The sequence below is a fragment of the Rhipicephalus sanguineus genome, chromosome 1, assembly GCF_013339695.2.
Source record: "Rhipicephalus sanguineus isolate Rsan-2018 chromosome 1, BIME_Rsan_1.4, whole genome shotgun sequence".
NCBI lineage: Eukaryota > Metazoa > Arthropoda > Arachnida > Ixodida > Ixodidae > Rhipicephalus > Rhipicephalus sanguineus.
The window spans coordinates 216,294,101-216,320,236 of record NC_051176.1 but is presented as its reverse complement, the minus strand read 5'-3'; the positions used below and the strand labels follow the sequence as shown (position 1 = coordinate 216,320,236).

The window sequence follows — 26,136 nt, the reverse complement described above, 5'->3', positions numbered from 1 at the left end:
CCTGTTGGCTCTACAGAACCTTTCTTAAGTTTTTAGCGCAGATTTATCAAGACGGGACAAGACGAAAGGGACACAGACATGCACTAACTTTCAGCAAATGGTTTGTTGAAAGTTAGCACCTGTGTGCGTCCCCTTTGTCTGTTCCGTCTTGATAAACCTGCACTAAACACTTGAGATATGTCGTACCAACAAGGCTAGAAGTCAGCCCTTACTACAGAACCTGTTTCTGTGACTACATATAGTGAACTGAGCTTATAAGTTACTATGGTCCCTTTATACTTAAACTGTTTGTTAGAAAGGAGTCTAGTGTATATACTAAGAAAGAAAAAGACAGCAATTTATAATTTCACAAAGGATACAGTTCTCCTCTCCTCTCTGGATCCTGGGTGGTCCAGGAAGATTGATGATTACCAACTTAGAGTCATGTGATTTGTTTACAATCACTTCGTTCAGTTTCACTGCAGTGTGCATACGGCGCACGTTGGCTTCATCCCTGCAAGAGTAACTTACGTGTCAAGGCACTAAAGCACCAAAGAATGTTGCTGTGTCACACCTTAACCTCGCATAAATAGCCATGCCAGGTGTACCGAATGTCAGTAAGGTGAGGTATCATGCACTAAATCTTCAGTATAAAGAGTACAACAGGTGATGTTTAACTTCATAACTGTTATTAATAAGCTAGATGTTTTGTACAGTCATCCAAGTTACCTTAATATCTCATGAGATCCTTGTTCACACTGGAGAAAAAAGAATGAAGCTGTAATTTATCTCGCAAGTGTGCTTAGTTTCTGTGACAGCAACTAACATTTTCCTCAAATTTTAGAATGGTATTCTTTAGAACAATAACTTTTCATAAATGAAGTGAATTAAAGAATGAAATAAATGAGTGAAAGATGGCGTCTTAAATTTGCACCATATTTGCACAAACAAAACGTGAACTCTAAAATGTGAATATTTTAGCCATGTCTGTACAGCTGAGGAGTATAGTTATCACAGGAATTTGTACTAATACATAGAGATTATGATGCCTACACTCATCATGAGGATAAACATCTTGCAGTGTCAACCAATCAAAGTATAACCATGAGCTTGCTTCTGGTTGCATTTTTTTACATGTTTGATGGCTGTACTTGTAACTAAAGTAGTGGCACTGTGCGCAGCTATTCTCTATATTATCAGCTGCTTGAACACTTGCATTGGAAATATGGCTGCCTGCACTGCGACATTTTTTTGAAAATTGTTTGAAAATTTGGCACAGCTTTTTATATTTCTTGCAGTACAGAAAGGTAGAAAGAGTTAAGAAAACACATTATGGTGTATTTGAAACTGTGCTCAATATATACCATCAGGGTTTTTTTTTTGTCCCCATTCTGATCCTTCAAAACATGCCATATTGAATTACTGGATGACTGAGTGGTGCAGGAGAGACTACCTTCAGGACATAACTGTGGACATCCCTTTCAGGCACAAATTCTGTATTGAAAACTTAGTTTCTTTACATTTCTATAAAATAATTAAATTCTGTGGTTTTACATGCCAAAACTACAATACGATTATGAGGTATGTGTAGTGGGAAACTCCGGATTAATTTAGACCACTCGGGGTACTTTAACATGCACCTAAATATATGTACACGTTTTTTTATTTCATCTCAATTGAAATGTGGCAGCCATGGCCAGAAAATTGTAACCACTTCCTTGTGCTTAGCAGTGCAACTCATGATGGCCAGCGCAAAGAAGATACAGCACCAGATGAATGTACATGACACAAGCGCTTGTGTTGTGTATATTCTTCTAGTGTCTTGTTAACATATACGGCTGGTCATCATGAGTATATTCCAACAAGCACAATTTGCTGCCTTATTACCAGAGCAACACCACAGCCAATATCAGATGGGTGACCAAGCATACGGAAGCAGAATGCATTAAGAATTGTCAACTTTTCAGTGTGATGCTTTTTAAATCTTATATACATACGAGTGAATATACAGAAATAGTGATTGTATATAAATGCACAAATTATACAACACCAAATAACTGGAAACAAAAAGGGGGGGGGGTGGAGAAAAGGCAACATATCACACGTACATGTCGACTATATATATATATATATGTGTGTGTGTGTGTTTGTGTGTGAACTCCCTACAGCAAAACGGCCCGACATATGGTCTACGGGCGTACTTCTGCAAATAAGGAACATAAGGATGACCAGACTTGTATGTCAAGTTTTCAATGCAAAGACAGCATTACTTGTACAGCATCAATAAGCTAAACATGCGCCTTCACAATTTGTCTTGATTGCACAAAGACAGTCAGTACTTCTGCAATCTGATGCTATTGCTTTGCGTGCTCACCTTCCTTTTCACTCTTTACACAATTTTTTTACATAGCAGAGCATCAGAATTAGGCACCTATCAAGGTTTCTGGGTTTAGCAAGATTGGTGCAAACAATATTGTTTAATGCATTATACTAGGCCAATACAGATAACATGGTGGTTTTTAAGCACACATTTTAAGGTCCATGTAATAAATTGCATAACCAAGGCACGATGGTGACTTATTGACGTGATGCTAGCTTGAGAAGATCGGTATTAGCACGAATGCCCAGACAGCCATTCTCATATATAATTGTCGTGAAAGGCACAACATTTTTCTGTCATTCTTACATTAAAATTTTTCAAGTGACAAAATTTTCTAAATTTTTCATTATTAGACTCTAATCTCTATATCACGAGCTATCAAATTTGCAATATTTTTAAACTTAAGATAAACTTTTCAATTAAAAAATAAACATTAGTGCACACAGAACACAAAGCACAGACACATTCTGAGACTTTTTACAACGCAGTTCCAACAGTGTATCAAGTCATTTGAAGATGGAAACCAGAGCGACCACTTCCTTAACCTTTCCTAAGCAATGCTGGATGACTGCGACTCCACTTAACAACTAGTGCCCATAGATTTCTAATGTTTAATGGGTCTGGAAGGCTTTCACCAAAAGCAGCCTCTCATTTTGTTTTCTAAAAGCTTTGATAAGAACACATAGGAATAAAATGAGCCATTTAGGGCTAAGTAATGCATATACTTTCATTTCCACTGTCTTTAATTTTCTTTACAATGGTGTAATATTGACTCTTACACTAACATAAGAGCCAACATAACCTTTCGTGGCCATGTTTTTAGTCACATGACATGGTTATCTTCAGCATTGTGCGTACCGCACGTAATGCTTAATGTTTTGTTGTCCCATTTCAAACGTCTTTTTAAGAATATATTTTTACTTTGGTCGACGCTGTGTTTTCTTCGTCCATTCCATGAGCACTGTACATACAAAAGAATAGGTAATAATGCATTCAAACTGGCCTATCTTTTTCTCAGCACCTATGTCTTGAAGCAGATATTCTGCTTGATGTAATATCTGAATAAAGCAAATACTGGTCTTCAATGACTAACATGGCATTAAAATATATTCTGAGGGCAGTGATGAGTGTGATGAAAGCAGATGTAGACTGCTTTCTCTCCAAGTAAAAATGTACAGCGTTTCTCATGAACCCTCACAGCTATCATAGCATTTTGCACCTAGTTTTGTATTATAAATCTGACTTGTTTTTCTAATGCAGAAGCATAAATATAATATAAAGAGGATATTTATACATATGTTTGACTTAGTTGCCATCTATGCATTGCATGTCTTCCACAGCATGCACGCATGTTAACTGAACTGTTTTGTTGAGCTGTTGAAAATTGCAGAACCTTGGAACTTGGAATGTTGAATGCATAAACTTGACTTACGGCTTTAATTTCAGGAGGCTGTCAAATTCTGGCTTCTTTTGGCCATCGGATGCGGCAGCAGCAGCAACAGCTGGTGCAGAAGAGGGGCCCTTGCTCGCTACTCCATTAGCAGATGCAGTGCTTGCATCTCCAGAGCCATCCTGAGCTTTCTTGTCGGGGCTTTCAGTTTTTGCTTTCCCATCGTCTTCAGCAGGAGTGACGGGTGAGCTCTCTTTAGGCGGCGAAGAAGCCTGCTTTGTAGGTGAACCTGAGGCAGACTTTGTTGGTGATGAGTGCCGGGACGAGTGGCGTGATGAACGATTGTCATCATCAGCAACTACATCCACCAATTCTGAGTCACCGGCTTGCTGTGGTGGTTTGTCACTAAAGCGCACCTGTGCAAGAGAATTGTAAAATTAGGTGCAATTTTAAGTACACTCAAGCATCACTGATATAATGCCAGCTAACGCAGTTGACCATCGTATACTAGTGTAGTACTATTGAGATATGTATCTACTGGCACATTCATTATGAGCTGCAATGCCTGTGCTGCAGGTGTGGCACACTCCAGGCCAAGCTGGTGGTGTCAACATGCGACATGCTTGAGAATAAAATGAAGTAAGCTTTGCAGTTTGAGTGATACACAATAAAACCTCTGCTTTTGGTAGTCAGCTTTCTTTGGATGTGGTTGTGTCTGCAATACTCGTGCATTACAATATAAGGTCTTTACCTTTGAACTGGTGTGGTTCTGTAGAGGATTATGGTGATGATCCACAATTGTTTGAATCTGTTTTACAAAATAAAAAAAAAAGAAAACGCCGTAAAACACCTTTTGTTAATTGGTTCCATGCACAAGTATCACTCAAAACAAATTACCATGCTCAAGGTTTCCCGCCTGCTAAGCCTCATATGCTTCAGCATCTCTGTGCGCTGCTCCATCATTAGAGTTCTTTCATAGGTGTATGCCGAGATGTCACTGTCATTCTGCAAATAAAACAGATGCGCCCATTGCAAGTCAAACAGATAACAGAGTTGTAGCTGCTCCAAGAACTTTAGAAACCATTGAAAAGACAATGATACTGATAATTTAGTAAAGTGCTTATCAGGAACATGCTATTGATTCAAATTTTGCCATTGTGGTTGTGTGCAGGTTTCAGCATATGTTAGATAACTTTTCATAGGAATAAGCTAAGTGAATAGCAAGACAGAAATGATGTACTGACGTACCATTTCCACAACTTCCACATCTGCATCTATTCTCAGATGGTAGAGAAACATGGCCAGGTCTTTCTTCATTTGAATACTGTTGTCTTCAAGCTCTATAATTGCAATGTGATGATGGTCAAGACAACAAGGGCGCTTCAAGAAAGAAACAAAAGTTCACAGGGCATCTGTGCCCTCGCAGATGTTGCAATGTATGTCCTAACCCACCAAGATGTTGCCATAAATTGTCCAGCCATACGATTACAGATTTGCCTTAGTTTCATCATTTGTAATTTCCTTGCTACAAATTTACTTTCAGTATGCTAACTAAAATGCTTTTTTTCCTGTAGTTTGTAGAGAAGAGCTTGAATACTTAGTGACTTCAGTACTGCAATGTGCTGTGCGCAGGTGAAGTCATAGGCGTGCGCATTGGGGGGGGGGGGCTAGTCACCTAAGAGGGGGGCGCAAAATCTGCCCCATACATGACCCCCCTAGTCACCTAGGGGGGGGGGCGCTGCGATGAACCTTCGCTCCCCCCACCCCCTGATGGGGAACCCCGCGCACGCCTATGGGTGAAGTATTATGAATTCTAAAACCTGGTAATGCACCATAACGACTGAAAAAAAATAAAGCAGTTTGTATCTTAATGTAGACTGCCACTATAGAATACTTTGACGCATAAAAAAAAGGACGCGTGTAATCTTTAACAAAAAACTTATTGAATTTTGTTCACTATTACTGACTTTGACTGTGGAAACCATGAGGACTGTCTCTGGAACAGATGATGTTCAGTTCACTCCAACCAATTGGGAAACGCATACATACTGAATATGCAATACTGCACTACTCTTTCAATTGATTAAGAATAAGTAATTTCAACTGAAGTTTCTTGAAATTTTTATCTGACATAATATCCATTTACTGAAGACACTCAAGTTTTATAATGAAAGAATGCTGTCCAATGGAAAGGCTTAGTGCAAATGGACATGACTCTATGAATGGTTTCACACAACACTGCAAATGATAGAAAACAAGCCAGCAGTGAAGGATACGGGCAACAGTGAAGATTCTCAGCTTGCAGTTCTTCCAAACCTTGTGCTGCTTCAGCAGGAATGGCAAGAGCATGAGCAGGCCACCATCATCTTCAGAAAAACTAAGGAACAACTCATCGCCAGGGAAAAACATTTCTTTTCTCACGCACATGTATATGTTACCGTCAACTTCTGTTAGTTCGATCCCGATCACACTAACAAAAGTGGTCGAATTAAACAAGAGGCAAGAGAAAAAAAAAAGGGGGGAGGGGCTGAAACACAGCGCTACTTGCTTTGGCAATATTTACCCGGAGTCTAACACACTCTCAAATTGGATACACACCCACTTTTACGGGTTCAAGGTATAGAAAACTAACACAAAAATGATGTTGGAGCTCCTACACAAAGTATAAGAACTTCAAGGAAAAATCTAATGCACACCGAATTAATGCATTCTTCAATGTAACAACAACACACAAAGCAAAGGAGACCACCAAACATAACCGTTGTAGAATGAGAATTTATTTACTTAATGCCGATTGTCATCTCTTCAACTGGAACTTAACCACCATTTATGAAGAACCACAACATGTATTCTGTATGGTCTATTGTGCATATGATATTTTACATTTGTTAGAGGATTCCACAACTTGCAAATGGGACTGTGGCCCACACCTAGACCAACCACTTTACTAAATTTTGTTCTGTGAAGCATTCTAATTCTTCAGAGGTGCGGTGCAACTTGTTGCTGCTAGTTTTAACATAACTTATAAAATAACTTATCATTTGAATGTGCTTTCGTAATCAGACCTAAAAGTGACATCTCATTATCATAATGCAATCAAGTGTGAGATATAGCAGAGTCACCGGCTCATGTGAACTCACAGTGTGGATGATCTGAACTGTTGTCTCCTAGCTATTATGTGTTTGTGTTTACATAAATATGCACAGTATGCATATGTTTTTACAACAGGCAGAAGCATTGTAGTCCATGCATTGTAATAAGTTACTACACATGTTGATCGTGCGCAATATATGATCATCACACCCTCCATTGCCTACAATTTTTCACCACTGTATTTCGAAACATCTTATAAAGAACATATTGGTTTTTGTAAACAGATGAAGTGGTCCCAATTAAAAGTGAGTGTCCTGCCTTAGCAACTTTTTGTTATAATGCATTGGGGGTTTCACAATTTTTCTGATACCACGAAACATAAAGTAGGATAAAGATTGGTCATCAATAGCAAAAAATTGTTGTTTTTGTCCTCAGGCAGAGGCATTTGTTGGTCAGCATCCAAAGAAAGGATTACATTAATTTAGCTTGACCTTCCCCACGGTGCAGTATGCACACAGTTGCTCAGCAGCAACACTGATGTAGCTTTTCTTTTTTTTTTTTTCACCATGGTGCTTGTTCACCATGTTCATGTTTTTTTCACTGTACAGTTGCTTTAAATGTATTTTAGAGCTGTTTCCATTGTAATTCCCCTGTTATTGTAACAATGCCCCCCTTACTCAATGCCCAACAGGGCCTGTAAGGTTTTTCTAAATAAATAAATAAATACTATGATCATACTATATTGATGAGAACCAACAGACAATAATGCCAAAGAAAGTATAGGGGATGTTATTCGTTGTAATTAGGATAAAGTGTGAAGAAAGTAAAGTGGACGAAAAGATAACTTGCCGCCGGCAGGGACCGAACCTGTGTTATCTTTTCGTTCACTTTACTTTCTTCACACTTTATCCTAATTACAACGAATAACATCCCCTATACTTTCTTTGGCATTATTGTCTGTTGGTTCTCATTAATATTGTGCCTAACTAAGGAAACCAGCCCTTAAAAGTCTTATTCTTTCTTATAATCATACTATGTGAGAACTTGTTCTGTCATCATCCATGGTAGCCATATTGAGATGACAATGGCAATGACACTGGCTATGCTGGCTCCAATGGTAGGATGTTGTAAAAATGAGAAATATTGTTTTGGGCCAGGATATTGTACCCATTCCACAAATGAATCAACATTTTTGCCGCACGCGATTGGTCGAGACTCGTGCGTATGTCCCCTGTATGTGCAAGCCTTGAACAATTGCGTGTGGAGAAAACTTTCATTCGTTTACAGAACAGCTGCAAGATCCTGGCCTTGGTTTTGTATTGGAATGCACCATGCAAGAAATTTTTGGACGAATTTTCTTGAGAAGAAAAATGTGTGCATTGAAAATGGGCAAATACTGTAATATATGAGTGTGAGCTACAGTTTTTGCTTTGCAAGCCAAAAACATGCACTTTCAAGGGAGATTACCTGTTTTTGGCACGTGCACCACATCCTGAAGAAACATCAGGACAAATGATGCCACTATCCTAATATCAGCACTGCAGTTCATTGTTAGGGTCCCTATAGCTGTTAGCGTTCACTATTACGTGTGTGCTGAGGAGCCAAGTTCAAATTATACAGTGAAGGACTATTTGAGGATAAAAATAACGAAAGTTTTTGCCCATATGAATATATGGGCACCAGCTCAGATGTTCGGCCCTGGGAACTGAATCAACGAAAAGGTTGCAAACGCATGTCTACTGTACTACACTGTCAATATGTCCAAACATAGAAAACAAAAGCCTAGTAATCAGCAAGCAGCACCAATATAGAAATTGACAGAAGTCATGAGCTTCTATGGCAGCTGCATATATAAAGGATACGGACAATCCACCACACATCAATGTTTCCATGGAGCTTCTCAGTATTGTCTGGAAATTGACTGATGTTCTTTGGCACAAGGAGGGCATTCTTGCTTGCCGAAACATTTCGCACGGTTTCTGTCATAGATAAAAGCAAGCATAAGAGCAATCAAGGAACTTATACTTTATTTCTGAAGCAAACAGACTTCCTGAACACAGCTTTGGCTTTGATGTCATCATTATTTTTTTAACACAAGGCAAGTAAAGAAACAGTATATCACTCTATACCTACAGCTCTATAAAGATTTGTGCTCTGCTTGTGGGAGAGGCACACAAAATAAAATGCATGAAATTAGCTCACCAATAAAGACCTTCCATGAGCGCTCATCAGGAGACTGTCTCCATCCATACGGCCAGCCAAGGATAACAGTGTTATGTTTCAGTCCCCCAAGGCCAGCAGTTTGGATGCTGTAATGATGAAATGCATGCACAAAATAAAATCAAACATGTGAACTGTAAGAATATGCAAGCAAAGATTGTGCACTCTCTGCAAAAAAAAAATATTACATGCAAACCATTGGGAGATGCATGCTGTAACTTATGCATCAAATTGATGAGACACTTCTGTAAGTGGCAAGTGTGTGACATCTTGTGTAAAGCTTCTTAAGTGGCTTGTTATAAACTTTATACATGCTCAAGTTGACTCCTTTGGGTCACAGATATAAAAGAAAGATTTCTTTGAAGGTTTCTTTAAAACATTTCTTTTTAAATTTGACTCTGGTTAATTCAATGTTTTGGTTAAATTAGCCAACAAGAAAGAGTCCTGGATGGTGACCATACATTTCAGTTGCCCAAAATTTCTGTTATTTTGATCCTAAAACTCGTGCCTGCTGGATAATTTGAAGCTGTCTGATCAGTATGTGTCTGTCTCCAATAGTGACCCATTATGCCCCATTCACTGCAGCACTCTTTATGGCACTAGGGGACAGTTAATATGTTGATGCTACTGTTGTCTCCAGCGAAAAATGCTAATTTTTTGCACACATTTGGCAGCTTTTTAAATGAAAATGTCAGCTCACAATCAATAATTAGCACTTAGGGCCCGATTCTAAAACATGAGTTTATAATCGCACAAAAAACCAGAACTGCATTCCCAGAGTTAGTAACCAGGGGCGTAGCCAGAAATTTTTTTCGGGGGGGGGGTTCAACCATACTTTATGTATGTTCGTGCGTGCATTTGCACGTGTGCATGTATATATAGGCAAGCAAAAGTGAAAAATTTTGGGGGGGGGGGGGTTGAACCCCCCCCAACCCCCCTTGGCTACGCACCTGTTAGTAACAGCACCCTATTAGCACTGCCAGCATCACTACGAGTGTCCTCAAAAAGTGGCAGCAGAAAAGGTTTTGTCTGGAATGGCTCTCGCAATACACCATTTTAAAGCTTCAACTTCAGCTAATTTAAAAGATAATTTATTTTATGAACTAAACTAAAAACAGTAATTTTACATGTTTTTGGTGTTCCAGAGACTTTCATTCTTTGCACGATGAACTGATAAATGGTTAGTTGAAGCATGAGGAATCTCATTTGCTTTTGTAGTGGAGCGGTATGAGCAATGCACGATGTCAAGCAAAGCAAACGGCAAAGATAGTGACATATTGTGGTCCATAGAAAGCGACAAAAAGCTGTCCCGAGACCTGAGATTGACAGCGACAGGAAGTAAGTGTTAATAAAGCTCTATTCTATGATGGTCAACTCTGGAGGTCTATTCTTACTCGTGATTGTCAGAAATGGAGATATGCAACATTTTTAACAATCCCGCATGAATTAGGTATGGGTGCATATTGTTTTCTACAAAGATTTCCACAAAGATTCAGGGATGTGTTAGACTTGGGTAACTACTCCCAAATTGGATAAACACTTCCAGAAGTGATTCTTTTTTTTGTTCTCTTCTGCTTGTTTTCGTTAATTTGACCTGCTGTATAACATAATCAATTCCACCAGTACCGTCAAGGTGAAACTAAACTTTACTGTACTATTTATAGTATTAGTGGACACCTAACTTGAGAGCAGTCGGACTAGCCACTTGATTACTTAAAGAAAATTGATAGATGCCCAGTACCATGCTTTTTAAGCTTTCGCAAATGTGAGAGTAACTGTAACTAGCAGTGACTGACTTGTGAAGCAAGCCAATTTAGGCGGTAACCTACAGCTTCTACATCCAATTTATCCAGAACGTTTGCAATATTCACGGTAAGCAGTTTATGATTTCAATACTAGCTTTTTTCTTGTAACTGAAATGTCACAAGGCCAAGTAAAATTCACATTAGTACAAATAATACTGGAGTTGCATACAGTCAAGTCCACTTATAATGACCCTGACGGTCACACTGATTGCATTCCTTACATCTGAAGTTCATAGTAAGTGGTCTTCCCATATTAATGACAAAAATAAGTCAACTAAGAAAAGTGTTTATATCTTTTTTAAGTCTGTTATGTACACCTGGTTTTTCAAAGCACACCCTATCGTGACGTTTTCTAGTTTCTCCAGGGCTATCATCAGTAACTACGAAGTCATTCCAAGCAACATTAGGTTTGGCCAGGGTATGCCTCAATGACACGTTCCTACAGCTCAACTTCGGCCATTTAACAACCTCACCTTATACAATCTGCCTTATACACGCAATTCGTGATGCCCTCCGCAGTTGGCTCAATCCAGGCATCCTTAATTATTTTCACAGTGGTGAACAGAGAGATATAAAGTGGGACGTCAGAATCTGCTCAATGAAGAGTGGAGGAAAGGGAGAGGCTTGTGTGTAATGAGGCTAAGAAACTATTCAATCGCTGCAACTGTGGGAAGTGTAATTGTTAGGCTTGTGCGAATAGTAAATTTTAGGTCCGAAGCGAATAGTGATTTGGTCAAAGCGAATTTCGAAGCAAATTCGAATAATTTATACCACATATTATAAAGAAAAATTACCACATTTGTCATGACCCAATTAACCAGTGCAATATTTTTAAAGTTGAAACAAGGCATATGCATATGTCATTCTTTTTGGTTCAAAGGGAAGTGGAAGCAACTTTGAATAACAGCAGGATTTGACTTCCAGCAGAATGCAAGTGATAACCTGTAAAATATGTTACGTTTTAAAATTTACTATACTTTTTGGGCGAATAGAACCCCTTCCTGAGAATAGCCCATAGCCGCTTTAAAATTTTTGAAAGGCGGCAACTGGTAATCACCGCAGAGCGATGAAATCTGGCTAATTTTGCTGGCGATACCGAAAGCTACGCACCAAAAAGCGCATCTGCCCTTCACTGCGGAAACGCCCTCCGTGACGACACTGTTTCCCTCGCGCGGGTGGGCAGCAGGAGGGGGGGGAGGCTCGCTCAGCAACGAAACGAAGTAGCTAGATGAACGGATGATAACGGCGCTCGCTTATCACCCCCCCCCCCCCCCCCCCCCCCCGCGAGGGAAACAGTGTCGTCACTGAGGGCGTTTCCTCAGTGAATGGCAGACGCGCTTTTTGGTGCATAGGTTTCGGTATCGCCAGCAAAATTAGCCAGATTTCATCGCTCCGCGATGATTACCAGTGGCAGCCTGTCAAAATTTTCAAAGCGGCTATGGGCTATTCTCAGGTATTGCTTTCATTCGCCCATTTGACTCGACCACTTATTTCCACTGGTTAAAAAGTTAATCTTCTTAATTTCTATAATTACTGCCGTAATTAATGTTTGCACGCATCTCAAAATGCCCTCTCCCATAGTAACGGTAACGACGCAGGTAGCACGCAGATACCTCCTTTCTGTGATTTTTAAAACATACTGGACACATTTCTTGAAACACCCTGTATGTCTATTCGTTCATTTCGAATACTTCGAAATTTCCTAGAATTTAAATTCGTTTCGAAGCGAATTCGAATACTGTAATATTCGTTCGAATATTCGAAGTGCTATTCGCACAAGCCTAGTAAATTTTTTTATATGTGATCAAGTTTATGGAGCCTCCACGTTCACTCTAACCATTAATTAAACGAAGTTGTTTCTTCCTCCTCCTAACCATTGGTCAAGGTGTGCAGCTGTGGTTGTTTATTCTATATGAGATGCAGTGCCATTGATGAAATTCGTATTTCGATAGTAGCACCACCCTCGTTCGTTATAACCATATGTTTGCTATAACTGTGGCCTTTATAAGTGGGCTCAAGTGTATGTGAGAAAAACATGATCAGTTGCCAAAAAAACGTTGTCATATTGATCTTAAGGGTAATAAAAAACAAGTATGAACTACAGTTAGCATAGCCTATTATTAATTAAAAATGTAGAACTCTGCACAGTGGGAGCACTCAATAATAATTATTTGAAAATAAGCAGATCACACTTATGTAGACTAATATAAGACTTTGTTTATTGACTGTATTAAGATCATCAGCCCGACTGTGCCCACTGCAGGGCAAAGGTCTCTCCCATGTTTCTCCAATAAATCTGTTCCTGTGCTTGCTGCAGCCACGTTATCCCCGCAAGCTTCTTAATCTCGTGTGCACACCTAACTTTTTGCCTCCCCCTGGTGCGCTTGCCTTCTCTTGCAATCCTGTTAGTGTATTAAAGGGACCCTGAAATGGTTTTGACGGTTCCATGCATTGAGCCGGTAGAGCAAGTACTATGGATCATTTGCAGACAAACTTAAGCTCTCTGTATCAAGTATGTAATTTGTTACAAGACTTAGACAAGCAAATCGCGACAGATCACAGCGGCTCAGCCGAACGAGTTTTCAATTTCCCACTTCCATTCTATGCAGAAGTGTTCTGTTACATATATAGCTTGCTACATATATACATAGCACTGGCGACCAATCTGATTAGATATGTCCAGTCTATGTCACTGAACCTCCGGCGGACAGCGAACATTGTCTGCCTGTGTTACAGTGTGCTCCGTGCTAACAAGAGCTTTGCAACAACGTTTATCTCGAGGTTTCTTTTTGCGGACACCAAAAATTGCCCTAGCTGCATTGTGCGCTGTAAATTTAGCAATTGGTGACTTGTAAAGCTGTGACATCATCTATAGCATGTAAGGCAAATGGCAAATGTAGTCGCTTCAGCTCGTTGATGCAGTGAGCATCGGGCTCTCGCTATCCGATCAACACCAGAATCCACGTGTCTGTGGCTGTAACTTTCACCCTGAAGACACAAGCATAGCGCCCGAGTTCATGCTCATTGGTGATCGTTCTCAAATACTTTTTGTTTGTCTTCATTCTTGACATTTGCAGATGGTCGGCGTACAGGAGAATAAAATGGGAAGGGCTGGTAGCATTGTGGCACCTGGTGGAGCAGGTCTTAATTACTCTGGGATGTGCTTCATCTCCTTTGAACATGCTGCCATCACCAGTGATGACAGCATGTTCGGCGAGTTAAGGTGAAAAGGCAGTGCTGAGAAGGAGGGTCACATATAATTGCCCGTAGCTGCCTTGATACAAGGTACGTTGCTTGATTTATGGTGCGAATGATTTAATTATGCTGTAGCTTAAACGCCGACAAAATTTCAAAGAATTGTTTCAGGGTCCCTTTCACAGTCATTAAAATTATCCTTATTCAAAAGCAAAGTTGTCACCCACCTGAAAGTAGCTTGCAACTACAAAGAAAGTTTATCTTTTTTGCTCAAAAGCTAGACAATAGCATGCAATAATGAAACGGGCATAACACACAGATGGCAGATGGCATCAATGGTGTTTCCTCCAGCAACAACATCCGCAAAGCCCTTCACTTTCTCTTCTTCAAGCACTTTCTTCAGGCTCTGCAAAAAAAAAAAAAAAAAAAAAAAAAAAAACAACAATATACACAATCACTACAGTATATCCATATACAGCAGAACATCAATAAATAAAAATCCTTTAAACAAAAATGCCACTTAAACAGAATTACATTATGCTGTTCGGTGTTGTAATCAGGCAATGCAAATTATAATTAGGGGTTATTTAAAGAGAACCCCCGTTTTCGCAAATCCGAGTAAACTGAATTGCAAGCAACACTTAGAGACAATATACTGAACAGACTATTTTAGCTGCATTGTGATACGCATTGGTGGCATTGTGGTAGACCATGGCATCGGAATCCCTGTCCCTGCCCTTGCTTTTCAGGTTGCTCAGTGCTTCAACGACATGATACTGTAGCACTAAAAAACCGAAAATAAAGACTAAATGACAGACCATACAGAAAGAACATATGTGCAAGCTCAGAGCTGTTAATCAGGTATATAGCTTGCTACATATATATATCGTGCCCACATTCTTGACACTAGGGTAAACAAAGAGGGCATGACAAGTCGTCTCGTTCATGACAAAGCTAGCAATTTCATTTCTGTATCCTGATGTGGAAATGAAATTATAGGCAGGGGTGCACTTCTAGTTTCGGCTCTTGCACCAATTTTCTAGCAGTGCAGGTTAGTATCTATGCAAAAACTGCTTTGTACAGTTCGAAAAAAAGCTCATTGAACAACTGAACAAACATAGTAGAGAGTTTTTAGTGGTGAATATGGCTCAAGTTTCCATGATGCAATATTACAAGATACAGAAGCTAAATGTGCATCTTTTATATCTACCTCACATGGACATGAGCTGCATAGGTACTTTCGTTTACACCAAGCTTTAGGAGCATTTCCATTGAAATGCTTGATACTCAACTAATAGTCGAATAAGCCTAGGCAAAAATATAATTGTGTAGTGGTGCAGGTGCAAAAACGAGTATGTGCTTGTGAAAGAGGACGAAAGACGACCCGCGTTCTGATTGCGCGAGAGCCTGTGCCGCCTTTGCCAGCCTTGCACTGTGTTAGCGTACGGTCCCTTTTCGTCGCGACCTCATTACATCAATAAACCTCAGGCAGGATGGGGTGGTGCCGATAAGGAGCTTGGATGCGGTGGGGGCCGCGCGACCACAGCTGCGTAGCTGAGAGGTGGAGATGGAGCAGGCGGTGCGTAGCCGGCGCTCGAGAGGGGGGACGGCATGGAAGTGCACGGGTAAGACCCCAGAACTGCAGGGAGGGCCCCACAAATTTCAGTGCGTATGGCCTGCTGCAGTGTCGGAGGCAGGCTTGCGGTGGGCGCGTCGCTATGAGGCAGCAGGGAGAGCTGTCGGGCCACTTCCTCTCTGATGAAGTCCTTGATCTGGTTAGTAAGGGTGCCCTGGCAAACGTTGCCGTTTGTGACTGCGAAGGCCGAGATCGAATCTGGTGGTGGGAAACTTTGCCGGGCGATGGAACGCTGACGGTGCAATTCGTCAAAGCTCTGGCACAGGCTTACGAGCACTGCCACAGTGGTCGGGCTTTTCGCCAGCAACATCTGGAATGCGCCATCTTCGATACCCTTGAGGATGTGTCTGATCTTCTCGTCTTCCGCCACAGATGGGTTAACCCGCCTGCAGAGGTCTAGCACATCCTCAATGTACCGTATTTACTCGAATCTAACGCGCACCTTTTTTCCGGAAAAACGAGTCCAAAAATCGCATGCGCGTTAGAATCGAGTACCGAAAAAAAAAAAGAAACTCGGTTATCGTATTGCCATCGACATTTCAAAATGGCCGCCTCCTACGATTTCTGCCATTTTTTCAGTTCGTACGTGTGCTGAGGAGATTGTCATGCCGTTCTGCGTTCGCATCGACGGCATGGAAGTGCCGACTCCAAATACTCGACGAGTGTACCACGATGCCGCATTTAAAAGAATAGTTATTACATGTGCAGAGAGACGGACGGAAATCGGGCCGCATCGCGGTCGTTCGGATATAGTTCGGAGTTCCCGAAACGTGCGTGCGAGACTGGCGCAAACAGAAGCAGATTTTTTACAGCAAAGCTTCACGAAAAGGTTTCAGTGGACCAAAGCAGGGCCGGTTTCCCGAAATCGAAGAGCGTTGACAGCGATAAGGAGTTGTCCGACAGTGACGAGGACTGATCCGTTACGCGACTCGTATCGCCGCCGTAGTGGTGACAGTTTTAGCGGCAAGGCCCGCTTTTTGACTTTGTGTTTTACTTTTTTGAAACTTTAGTTCTTTAAAACCCAAATGCTTGTTCTTCTGAATGTGCGAAGTTTGACTCCTACGGACTTTTTTTGTTCTTTTCTCTCACTAAAAATGGGTGCGCGTTACAATCGATGTATTGATTTTTTTTTTTTGGTCGCGGAAAACGGGTGCGCGTTACAATCGAGGGCGCGGTAGAATCGAGTAAATACGGTAACTGGGAAATGTCTCGCCAGGCTGTTGTGCTCGGTGGCGTAGACGCTGGTCAGCGCGGAGCTTGCGGACCTCTGGTCGGCCGAATGCTTCGGTTACGAGGGTCTTGAAGGCTGACCAGTTGGCGATGGCGGATTCGCAGGTTGGTAAACCAAAGTTTAGCGATGTCAACCAAGTAAAAGATAATGTAGCCGAGCTTAGAGTCGTCGTCCCACTTGTTGCTAGTGCTTACGCGATCGTATAAGGAGAGCCAGTCTTCGACGTCGTGCTCACCACTTCCGCTGAAGATGGGCGGGTCTCATTGATGGGTAGAGTCGGGGCAGGGGGTCAGGACAGCCGGTGGTGCTGGCTGGACAGTTTGATTGCAGGAATACGATATTCGTGTCGTATATCGTTCCAATCGCAAGCATGCGGATGCTGATGCACTCTCCCGCTCGCCAATAACACCAGATGTGGCTTCTCTGTCCACCCCACTTTACCACCTTGTCACCACTCAGCACCAATGACATGCTTTCGGAGCAGCGTAAGGACCCAAACCTTGCCTTGTTGCTCGACTACCTTACCGATCCGTCTGCTGTCCCTTCGACGAGAGCGCTACGCCGTCAAGCAGCCCACTTTTCCGTGCGAGACAACATTCTGTACCGCCGCAACTAGAAAACATATTGAGCGCTTACAAACAGGGACGTAAGGGAGACGACAACACAATGCGCTAACTTCAACAATTTTTATTTCCAGAAACCACCAAACTATATATCCGTGCACAGTGGCGCCACCAGTCCATCCACTAGCCAACCAAAAAAGCCCTCTCCCGATCTAGAAGGTCAATTGACGGTGCACTGACACACGTGTCACCATTGCGAGATATAGCCTGGGCTTCGATTATCTCTCGGACGTCTTTATCTTTATGCTTTGCAAGCACCTTACATGAATCATACATCGGTACGCAACCGCATTCCAAACAATGTGTAGACAAATGACCGTAATTATTCTTGTTTTTGACATTTAACTTGTGCTCACGAAGACGATCATTAAGACATCTTCCCGTCTGACCTATATATTTATTTCCACAGGTCAGTGGGAGCTCGTAAACCACCTCTTGTACACAATCCACTAGAGGGTCGCGATGGTTCTTGGAGCATCCGACAGCTGGCCTGCGGTACGGGTCCGTCAAGCTACATAATCTGCCAAGTTTTTCCGGGGCTGAGAACACTACTTTGATGTCCACACGACTAGCTATTTTCTTTAGATTGTGAGCCGTTTTGTGCAGATAAGGCACTACTGCCACTCTGCTCCTACTTTTCGCCTGTTGGATGGCTGCGTCCTGAGGACTACTGTCCAAGCGGCACCTTTTAAGCAGACCCTTGACAACCGACACCTGTACAGACTCTGGGAAACCAGCTGCCAATAACCTTTTGGACTGACTCATAAGACTTTGATGGATCTTATGGTGGCAGGATTTCTTCAATGCGTTTCCAAAACACAGATTGGCAATGCTTCTTTTTACGAGCTTCGAGTGAGCAGATTGGTATGGCAACATGGGCTTATTAGCTCTGGGTTTATATTCCCAACACGTGTGCTGTTCCATGAATTGAAGTTCAATATCTAAAAACCGTAGCACGTTATCGAACGGCTCTTCAACTGTTACAATGAGTGGGCTAAGGCCAGCACAAAAAACGTTTTTGAGTTTATCTACCGATACGTGTGATTCCGGCTCGAAGAGGACAAGGTAATCGTCCACGTATCTTACAACTTTGACGACCCTGTGCTCCGACAACACCTGTGCCAGATTCCTGTTATGGTGGGCTAGAAAAATGTCACTTAGTATCGGCGCCAAACATGAGTCGATACAGACGCCCTGCTTCTGTAGGAAAGCTTTCCCATTCCATGTGGCAAATGTCGAGCGGAGATAGCAGCGAAGCAAATCTAAAAAGCATTGAACAGATACCCCGGCTGAGTTCTGAGAAGCAACCGCGCCATAGTCGTCGATACATTCTTCTACGCATGCGATTAGTTCGTTTTGAGGCAAGGAATAATACAGGTCCTTTATGTCAAAGGAGCAGGCCAACAAGCCTTTGTCTGCGTTATTCTTCAGGAGCTCTACAATTTCCCCGGAATGCTTAACCAAAAAAGGGTCGTCAATTTTTAAAATTCCGAGTCTTTCTTGCAAGAAAAGAGCTAACTCCTTCTGCCATGATCCTATCTCTGACACTATTACCCTTAAAGGGCACTCGGGCTTGTGCGTCTTCGCGCTAAACATGATGTGAAGGCTATCTTTCTTGGCTTCGTCAATATCACGGAACAACCTACTAAGGCCCACCTTTTTGCAAAGGCGTTCTGCTTCTAGTTTTATATTCCTAAGGGACACGTCGTGACACTCGTTAAAAACATTGGCAACTGCAGAGCAGGCCTTCTCGTTAAAGTCACCTTCCCCGAGGACAACAAATCCACCTTCCTTATCTGCTGGCAGAACACACAGTTGTTTATGCCTTAAGACGCTACGCGGCTTACAGGCACCCGTGAAGCATTGGGATTGTTTCGCGAGATCACATCTACCCCTTCTGATATACATCGATTCGCTTCACCTTCCGGGGCACACTTTGATATCCGTCGCACAAGGCTCAAAAGTTCCGGCGCACTCAACCTTGGCTCCACGGCGAACTTAGGTCCAAGTTTTAGAACACTTTCAACGTAGTCTGGTAGACTGACCTGGCCGATGGTTCTGACGCCGCATGTCGCTGTCCGTGTCTTCCCAGGGATGCAGGCACGTAAGCCTGGCAGAGTCTTCTGCCACAGGAATTCCGTGCCGCTGCTGATGATCGCTAGGAAATCTATCCAGTCCCTTTGAGCCTTGTGCGACGGATATCAAAGTGTGCCCCGGAAGGTGAAGCGAATCGATGTATATCAGAAGGGGTAGATGTGATCTCGCGAAACAATCCCAATGCTTCACGGGTGCCTGTAAGCCGCATAGCGTCTTTCTTAAGGCATAAACAACTGTGTGTTCTGCCAGCAGATAAGGAAGGTGGATTTGTTGTCCTCGGGGAAGGTGACTTTAACGAGAAGGCCTGCTCTGCAGTTGCCAATGTTTTTAACGAGTGTCACGACGTGTCCCTTAGGAATATAAAACTAGAAGCAAAACGCCTTTGCAAAAAGGTGGGCCTTAGTAGGTTGTTCCGTGATATTGACGAAGCCAAGAAAGATAGCCTTCACATCATGTTTAGCGCGAAGACGCACAAGCCCGAGTGCCCTTTAAGGGTAATAGTGTCAGAGATAGGATCATGGCAGACGGAGTTAGCTCTTTTCTTGCAAGAAAGACTCGGAATTTTAAAAATTGACGACCCTTTTTTGGTTAAGCATTCCGGGGAAATTGTAGAGCTCCTGAAGAATAACGCAGACAAAGGCTTGTTGGCCTGCTCCTTTGACATAAAGGACCTGTATTATTCCTTGCCTCAAAACGAACTAATCGCATGCGTAGAAGAATGTATCGACGACTATGGCGCGGTTGCTTTTCAGAACTCAGCCGGGGTATCTGTTCAATGCTTTTTAGATTTGCTTTGCTGCTATCTCCGCTCGACATTTGCCACATGGAATGGGAAAGCTTTTCTACAGAAGCAGGGCGTCTGTATCGGCTCATGTTTGGCGCCGATACTAAGTGACATTTTTCTAGCCCACCATAACAGGAATCTGGCACAGGTCTTGTCGGAGCACAGGGTCGTCAAAGTTGTAAGATACGTGGACGATTACCTTGTCCTCTTCGAGCCGGAATCACACGTATCGGTAGATAAACTCAAAAACGTTTTTTCTGCTGGCCTTAGCCCACTCATTGTAACAGTTGAAGAGCCGTTCGATAACGTGCTACGGTTTTTAGATATTGAACTTCAATTCATGGAACAGCACACGTGTTGGGAATATAAACCCAGAGCTAATAAGCCCATGTTGCCATACCAATCTGCTCACTCGAAGCTCGTAAAAAGAAGCATTGCCAATCTGTGTTTTGGAAACGCATTGAAGAAATCCTGCCACCATAAGATCCATCAAAGTCTTATGAGTCAGTCCAAAAGGTTATTGGCAGCTGGTTTCCCAGAGTCTGTACAGGTGTCGGTTGTCAAGGGTCTGCTTAAAAGGTGCCGCTTGGACAGTAGTCCTCAGGACGCAGCCATCCAACAGGCGAAAAGTAGGAGCAGAGTGGCAGTAGTGCCTTATCTGCACAAAACGGCTCACAATCTAAAGAAAATAGCTAGTCGTGTGGACATCAAAGTAGTGTTCTCAGCCCCGGAAAAACTTGGCAGATTATGTAGCTTGACGGACCCGTACCGCAGGCCAGCTGTCGGATGCTCCAAGAACCATCGCGACCCTCTAGTGGATTGTGTACAAGAGGTGGTTTACGAGCTCCCACTGACCTGTGGAAATAAATATATAGGTCAGACGGGAAGATGTCTTAATGATCGTCTTCGTGAGCACAAGTTAAATGTCAAAAACAAGAATAATTACGGTCATTTGTCTACACATTGTTTGGAATGCGGTTGCGTACCGATGTATGATTCATGTAAGGTGCTTGCAAAGCATAAAGATAAAGACGTCCGAGAGATAATCGAAGCCCAGGCTATATCTCGCAATGGTGACACGTGTGTCAGTGCACCGTCAATTGACCTTCTAGATCGGGAGAGGGCTTTTTTGGTTGGCTAGTGGATGGACTGGTGGCGCCACTGTGCATGGATATATAGTTTGGTGGTTTCTGGAAATAAAAATTGTTGAAGTTAGCGCATTGTGTTGTCGTCTCCCTTACGTCCCTGTTTGTAAGCGCTCAATATGTTTTCGAGTTCCGTTTACCAACACGCCCAAAAAATGGCAACGCCGCAACTACATGCCAGATGGTCGTAAGTGGCTCCTTGCTGTCCCTAGTCATATGCGTTCTGACATCTGCTCGAATTTCTACGTGAATCCCCAAAGTGCTCACACCGGCGCCCTGAAAACCTACGAAAGGTTGCGTCAGCGATATTACTGGCGAGGAATGTATTGCTTTGTGCAAAAATACGTTCAGTTTTGCACTACATGCCAACAAAGCAAGACACCTCCAGGACACTTTACTGGCACGTTGCAGCCGCTCCTGTGCCCGGCTCGCCCATTTGACCGCGTGGGTATCGACCTCTACGGCCCCCTCCTGTACAGTGGCTCTGGAAACCGATGGATTATTGTCGGCATCGATCATCTGACGCGCTACGCTGAGACTGCAGTTCTCCCGGCAGTGACCGCCCGCGAAGTTGCACTCTTCATTCTTCGCAGCTTCATTCTACGCCATGGTGCTCCGCGGGAACTACTCAGTGATAGGGGTCGTGTTCTGTCGGAGGTCATCCAAGCCCTCCTCACTGAATGCAACATCATTCACCGGAAATCCACCGCCTACCATCCACAGACAAATGGTCTCACTGAACGGTTCAACCGCACACTCGGTGACATGTTGAGGATGTATACCTCCTCCGACCACACCAACTGGGACACTGTACTACCTTTTGTTACGTTCGCTTACAACACCGCGACGCAAGCGACTACCGGCTTTTCCCCGTTCTTTCTCTTGTACGGCCACGAACCTTCCCAACCACTGGACACCATACTCCCGTACCGACCTGATGCCTCTGAACGCACTCCAGTTTCTGAAGTCGCCAGATACACCGAAGACTGCCGTCAGTTGGCTCGTCCCCTGACAGGTGAAGCTCAAGGTCAACAAAAGACGCGACATGACGACGTTCATCACCCAGCTCCTACGTTTCCTCCTGGCTCCCTTGTTTGGCTTTGGGTACCCCCCCACGCCCCTGGGCTTTCCTCTAAACTTCTGGCGCGGTACCATGGTCCCTACCGTATCATTCATGCCACCTCGCTGATGAACTACATCGTCGAGCCCCTCACACAATCGCCAGATTTGCGCTGTCGAGGACGCGAGACCGTACACGTCGACCGTCTCAAGCCCTACTATGACCCCCTCATACTACGTACTCCCTGAGTCGCCAGGATGGCTACCCTTCACCCCGGGGGTATTGTAGTGGAGCAGATGCACAAACGAGTATGCGCCTGTGAAAGAGGACGAAAGACGACCCGCGTTCTGATTGCGCGAGAGCCTGTGCCGCCTTTGCCAGCCTTGCACTGTGTTAGCGTACGGTCCCTTTTCGTCGCGACCTCATTACATCAATAAACCTCATCACAATTGTAATGCATATGCATTACATGTGTAATGCATGTGTGTTGGGCACTGCTGGACAAGTTCTTTCGCGGTTGATTCACGTGCGCGTTTTCTCACTACATTATGTGCCATCTGTAAATGAGTAAGTAAACTTCTTTTACTTGAGCTTTGAGTCATTTAGTTTCGGACCGCAAAGTGTTAAACACAGCTTCTATATACACTCCACTGTTTGTGACAGCAGACACATAACTACCTATACAATAACTTTCAAGGAAACTGTCTGATACCAATGAGATGAATAAGCAGAAATTCTACTGCTAAAGCATATCACAATTTTCGGTCGTCTGAAAAGTGTAAAAATCTGAAGCCCATCTTAGTAACACCATTCATTCATACCTGTTTGCTCGCCTGGCACTCACTGTACATTTTGCTGTACTCTCCTTCCAAGACAGAGCAGACAAGCGTCAGGCCTTTCCCTGCACAATTTTAACATTATTAACAAAAAGTAAGGAACTAATACACTTAAGCTCACTTTTTTAATAAACAGTCATAATGTGTGACTGATTATTATGAATGAAGATGCAGTGAGTGAGAACTTGTATGCTTGTAATGCACCATTTCCCAGGCATACAGACAGACGCAGACTAACACTCTTTCACAAGGAATGCATAGCACGCACACCACATTACTCATCCATAATACAGGAGAAGAGAGAGAGACACATAAGAAAAATGCAAGGAGGTAAACCTGGCTGATCCCGGTTCACTACCCTTTACTGGATATAGGAAAAGGACTGAATGATGCATTCGATTAATGAACACAAGAATGAAGAAACACATGAACACAAGAAGCGTTCAGCACCCAGTCCATCACAATTGTTCGTATAGGTTAGTGCACATCAAGAGTTGCAGCAACGCTGTTGTAGCCTTTTACATCACAGATGCATGACAGCATGCTGCCATGCTGCTGTTTTCTGGTCTCATTCATTGCTTATTTAACTGCATGTGGCCCTCTGATACACAACCTTCCAGGGCAGTAATTTACAAAGACAACAGTATTCAGTTTAACATGAGCAGCATGGCCGACTGATTACTTCAAGTTCTGCTCTATTTCTTATGCTTAATGGCAATTACTGAAAATAACTTGTACAACTTATCCACCCTATGTATATATGATTTTTACAATTCTCAGAAGAATGCCAATCACACTGGTCAACCCAGCGACAGGGTGTGTACAAGAAACATTGCAAGATAATACAGCAACTTCATCTTGTCTTTCACCACCTCCTTGGGCAGTGCACAAAACATGACTGCTCACATATAGAAAGTGGATCCTGCGTGAATGACGTTCGTTATGGATTGACATGAATGCACATTTTGAAACAATACACTAACTAGTTAGACATGCAGTTTTAACAATTCAGGGAGTACGTGTGACACAAATTTATTTACATTTGGATCACAGAAACATTCACTATGCAAGTAAACTTAATGGGCCCTTTACTTTTTGAGCACTCTAACATCTCAATTAATAAAGATGTAAGAAAAAACAGTTGGCACTGCAGCAGATGGAGCATACTTAGTGACTGTGTTTTAGAAATTATATTTAAAACTGTGACAAGAAGACCAGAACACACCAGCTTTGAGTTGTGAGGCAAAGGTGATAAGCTTGCGATATTTGGGCATGTAGTCTTGGTTGAGTTTGCACAGAACAAGCACTTGGGGCCTCCAGTTCTTAGTGTGAGGTGGTCCTTCTTCTAAGCGAAGCAAACTGTAGCGGGCAGCACTCAGGGCCAGACCACGCAGACCATCTCCCCATTCTTTCTCGGCACTGCATGGGTGGTGTAGAGAGTGCACTTACAAAACTTGAGGTATAAAGTAGTCTCCTACAACCCAAGTTGCTATAAGCGTATTGCAAGACCACTTCAGCACATAAAGTATATCAGCAAAGAGAAGCATATTTAGCATATTGAAAGAAAAGGAATGCTGCAAACTTACGAGTGATAAAAGTACTATTGCACCAAGATATGCAAAGTGTCTAGAGCAAAGTTTATCAACAACAAATATTCTTGTGCCTGCCATTACGGCTCAGTGGTTACTACATTTTGCTGCTGAACATGACACTGTGTGTTCATTTTCCTGCTGAGGCAACCACATTCCAATAGGAGTAGAACGAAAAAAAAAAACAAACAAACAAAAAAAAACCTGTGTGCTGAGCATTGGGTGCATGTCACAGAACAGCAATTGGGTGATTGACTGTTTGATGCTTTTAAGGCTAAAATTATGAATACTAGGATGTGATGATGATGTAATAGTGCTTTGTGGTGCAAGGGCCAAACATGGCCAAAGAGCACCATGCCAATTTATGCCGGGAATGTTGATGAACAATAAATTACAATGGGTTTGTGTGTATCGTGGCTGTAAAGGTGCCTAAAATAAATATATACAAAGAATAAAACATCCCGAATGTAGTGCAGTGTGCTATGGGCAAAATACGCAAGGCACAAAAGATTTAAACAGATGAAAAGATATTAAAAGTAACAGCCACATTCTTTTGAGTATGGCACTACTGCCTCAACAAGTCCCTTGGGTGCAAGGGCCTGGAGAGATATGCCTCCTCTTCTGAGAGTCTCTTCCGGGAGGCTGCTCTATGGCTCTATTGGAGCAATAACATGCAATGCTTGAATTTCGTTCAAAAAGCCTAAACGAGAACTAGGTTTGAAAAGGGTTCTAAACCAAGGAGTAATGGTGGGTGTATAGAATAGATTGCATGTAAGCCACGGAAAAGTGCATTTTTTTTCTTTGTGCTTCAAGTTTACGTCATTAAAGCAAAATGTAGATGACAGTGTCTCCCCACATTCACTACAGATAAGAGGTTCATTGTCAGTCAGCAGGAGAGAGTGTATGTTGTATGTGTGGCCTATGCTAAGTCAACAGAATGTGACCTCTGTACAATGTGTTCTTGTAGTAGGTGACCAATCACCTAGGTGCGGTTCAATCCTGTGTAATTTATCACTTACGGTGGAATAGCGCAAATACCAAGACGAGAGAAGATGGGAGACGAACAAGCGCTT

The 26,136-nt window shown here is 42.7% G+C and overlaps 1 protein-coding gene across 3 annotated transcripts in view; it reads right to left on the bottom strand.

Annotated features, from left to right (window-relative positions):
• LOC119371819 (solute carrier family 12 member 7) overlaps positions 1-26,136 on the bottom strand; it is a 481,180-nt gene that overhangs the window by 5,901 nt on the left and 449,143 nt on the right. For all 3 annotated transcript variants that reach the window (XM_037642291.2, XM_037642287.2, XM_037642284.2), the window contains 11 exons: positions 24,700-24,893; positions 23,460-23,539; positions 14,380-14,468; positions 9,045-9,151; positions 8,705-8,821; positions 6,026-6,115; positions 4,998-5,089; positions 4,647-4,754; positions 4,501-4,557; positions 3,792-4,165; positions 360-493 (listed from right to left, as the gene is read on the bottom strand). In XM_037642291.2, the coding sequence (XP_037498219.1) occupies positions 360-493; positions 3,792-4,165; positions 4,501-4,557; positions 4,647-4,754; positions 4,998-5,089; positions 6,026-6,115; positions 8,705-8,821; positions 9,045-9,151; positions 14,380-14,468; positions 23,460-23,539; positions 24,700-24,893 (1,442 nt within the window). The remainder of the gene's footprint in view (positions 1-359; positions 494-3,791; positions 4,166-4,500; positions 4,558-4,646; positions 4,755-4,997; positions 5,090-6,025; positions 6,116-8,704; positions 8,822-9,044; positions 9,152-14,379; positions 14,469-23,459; positions 23,540-24,699; positions 24,894-26,136) is intronic.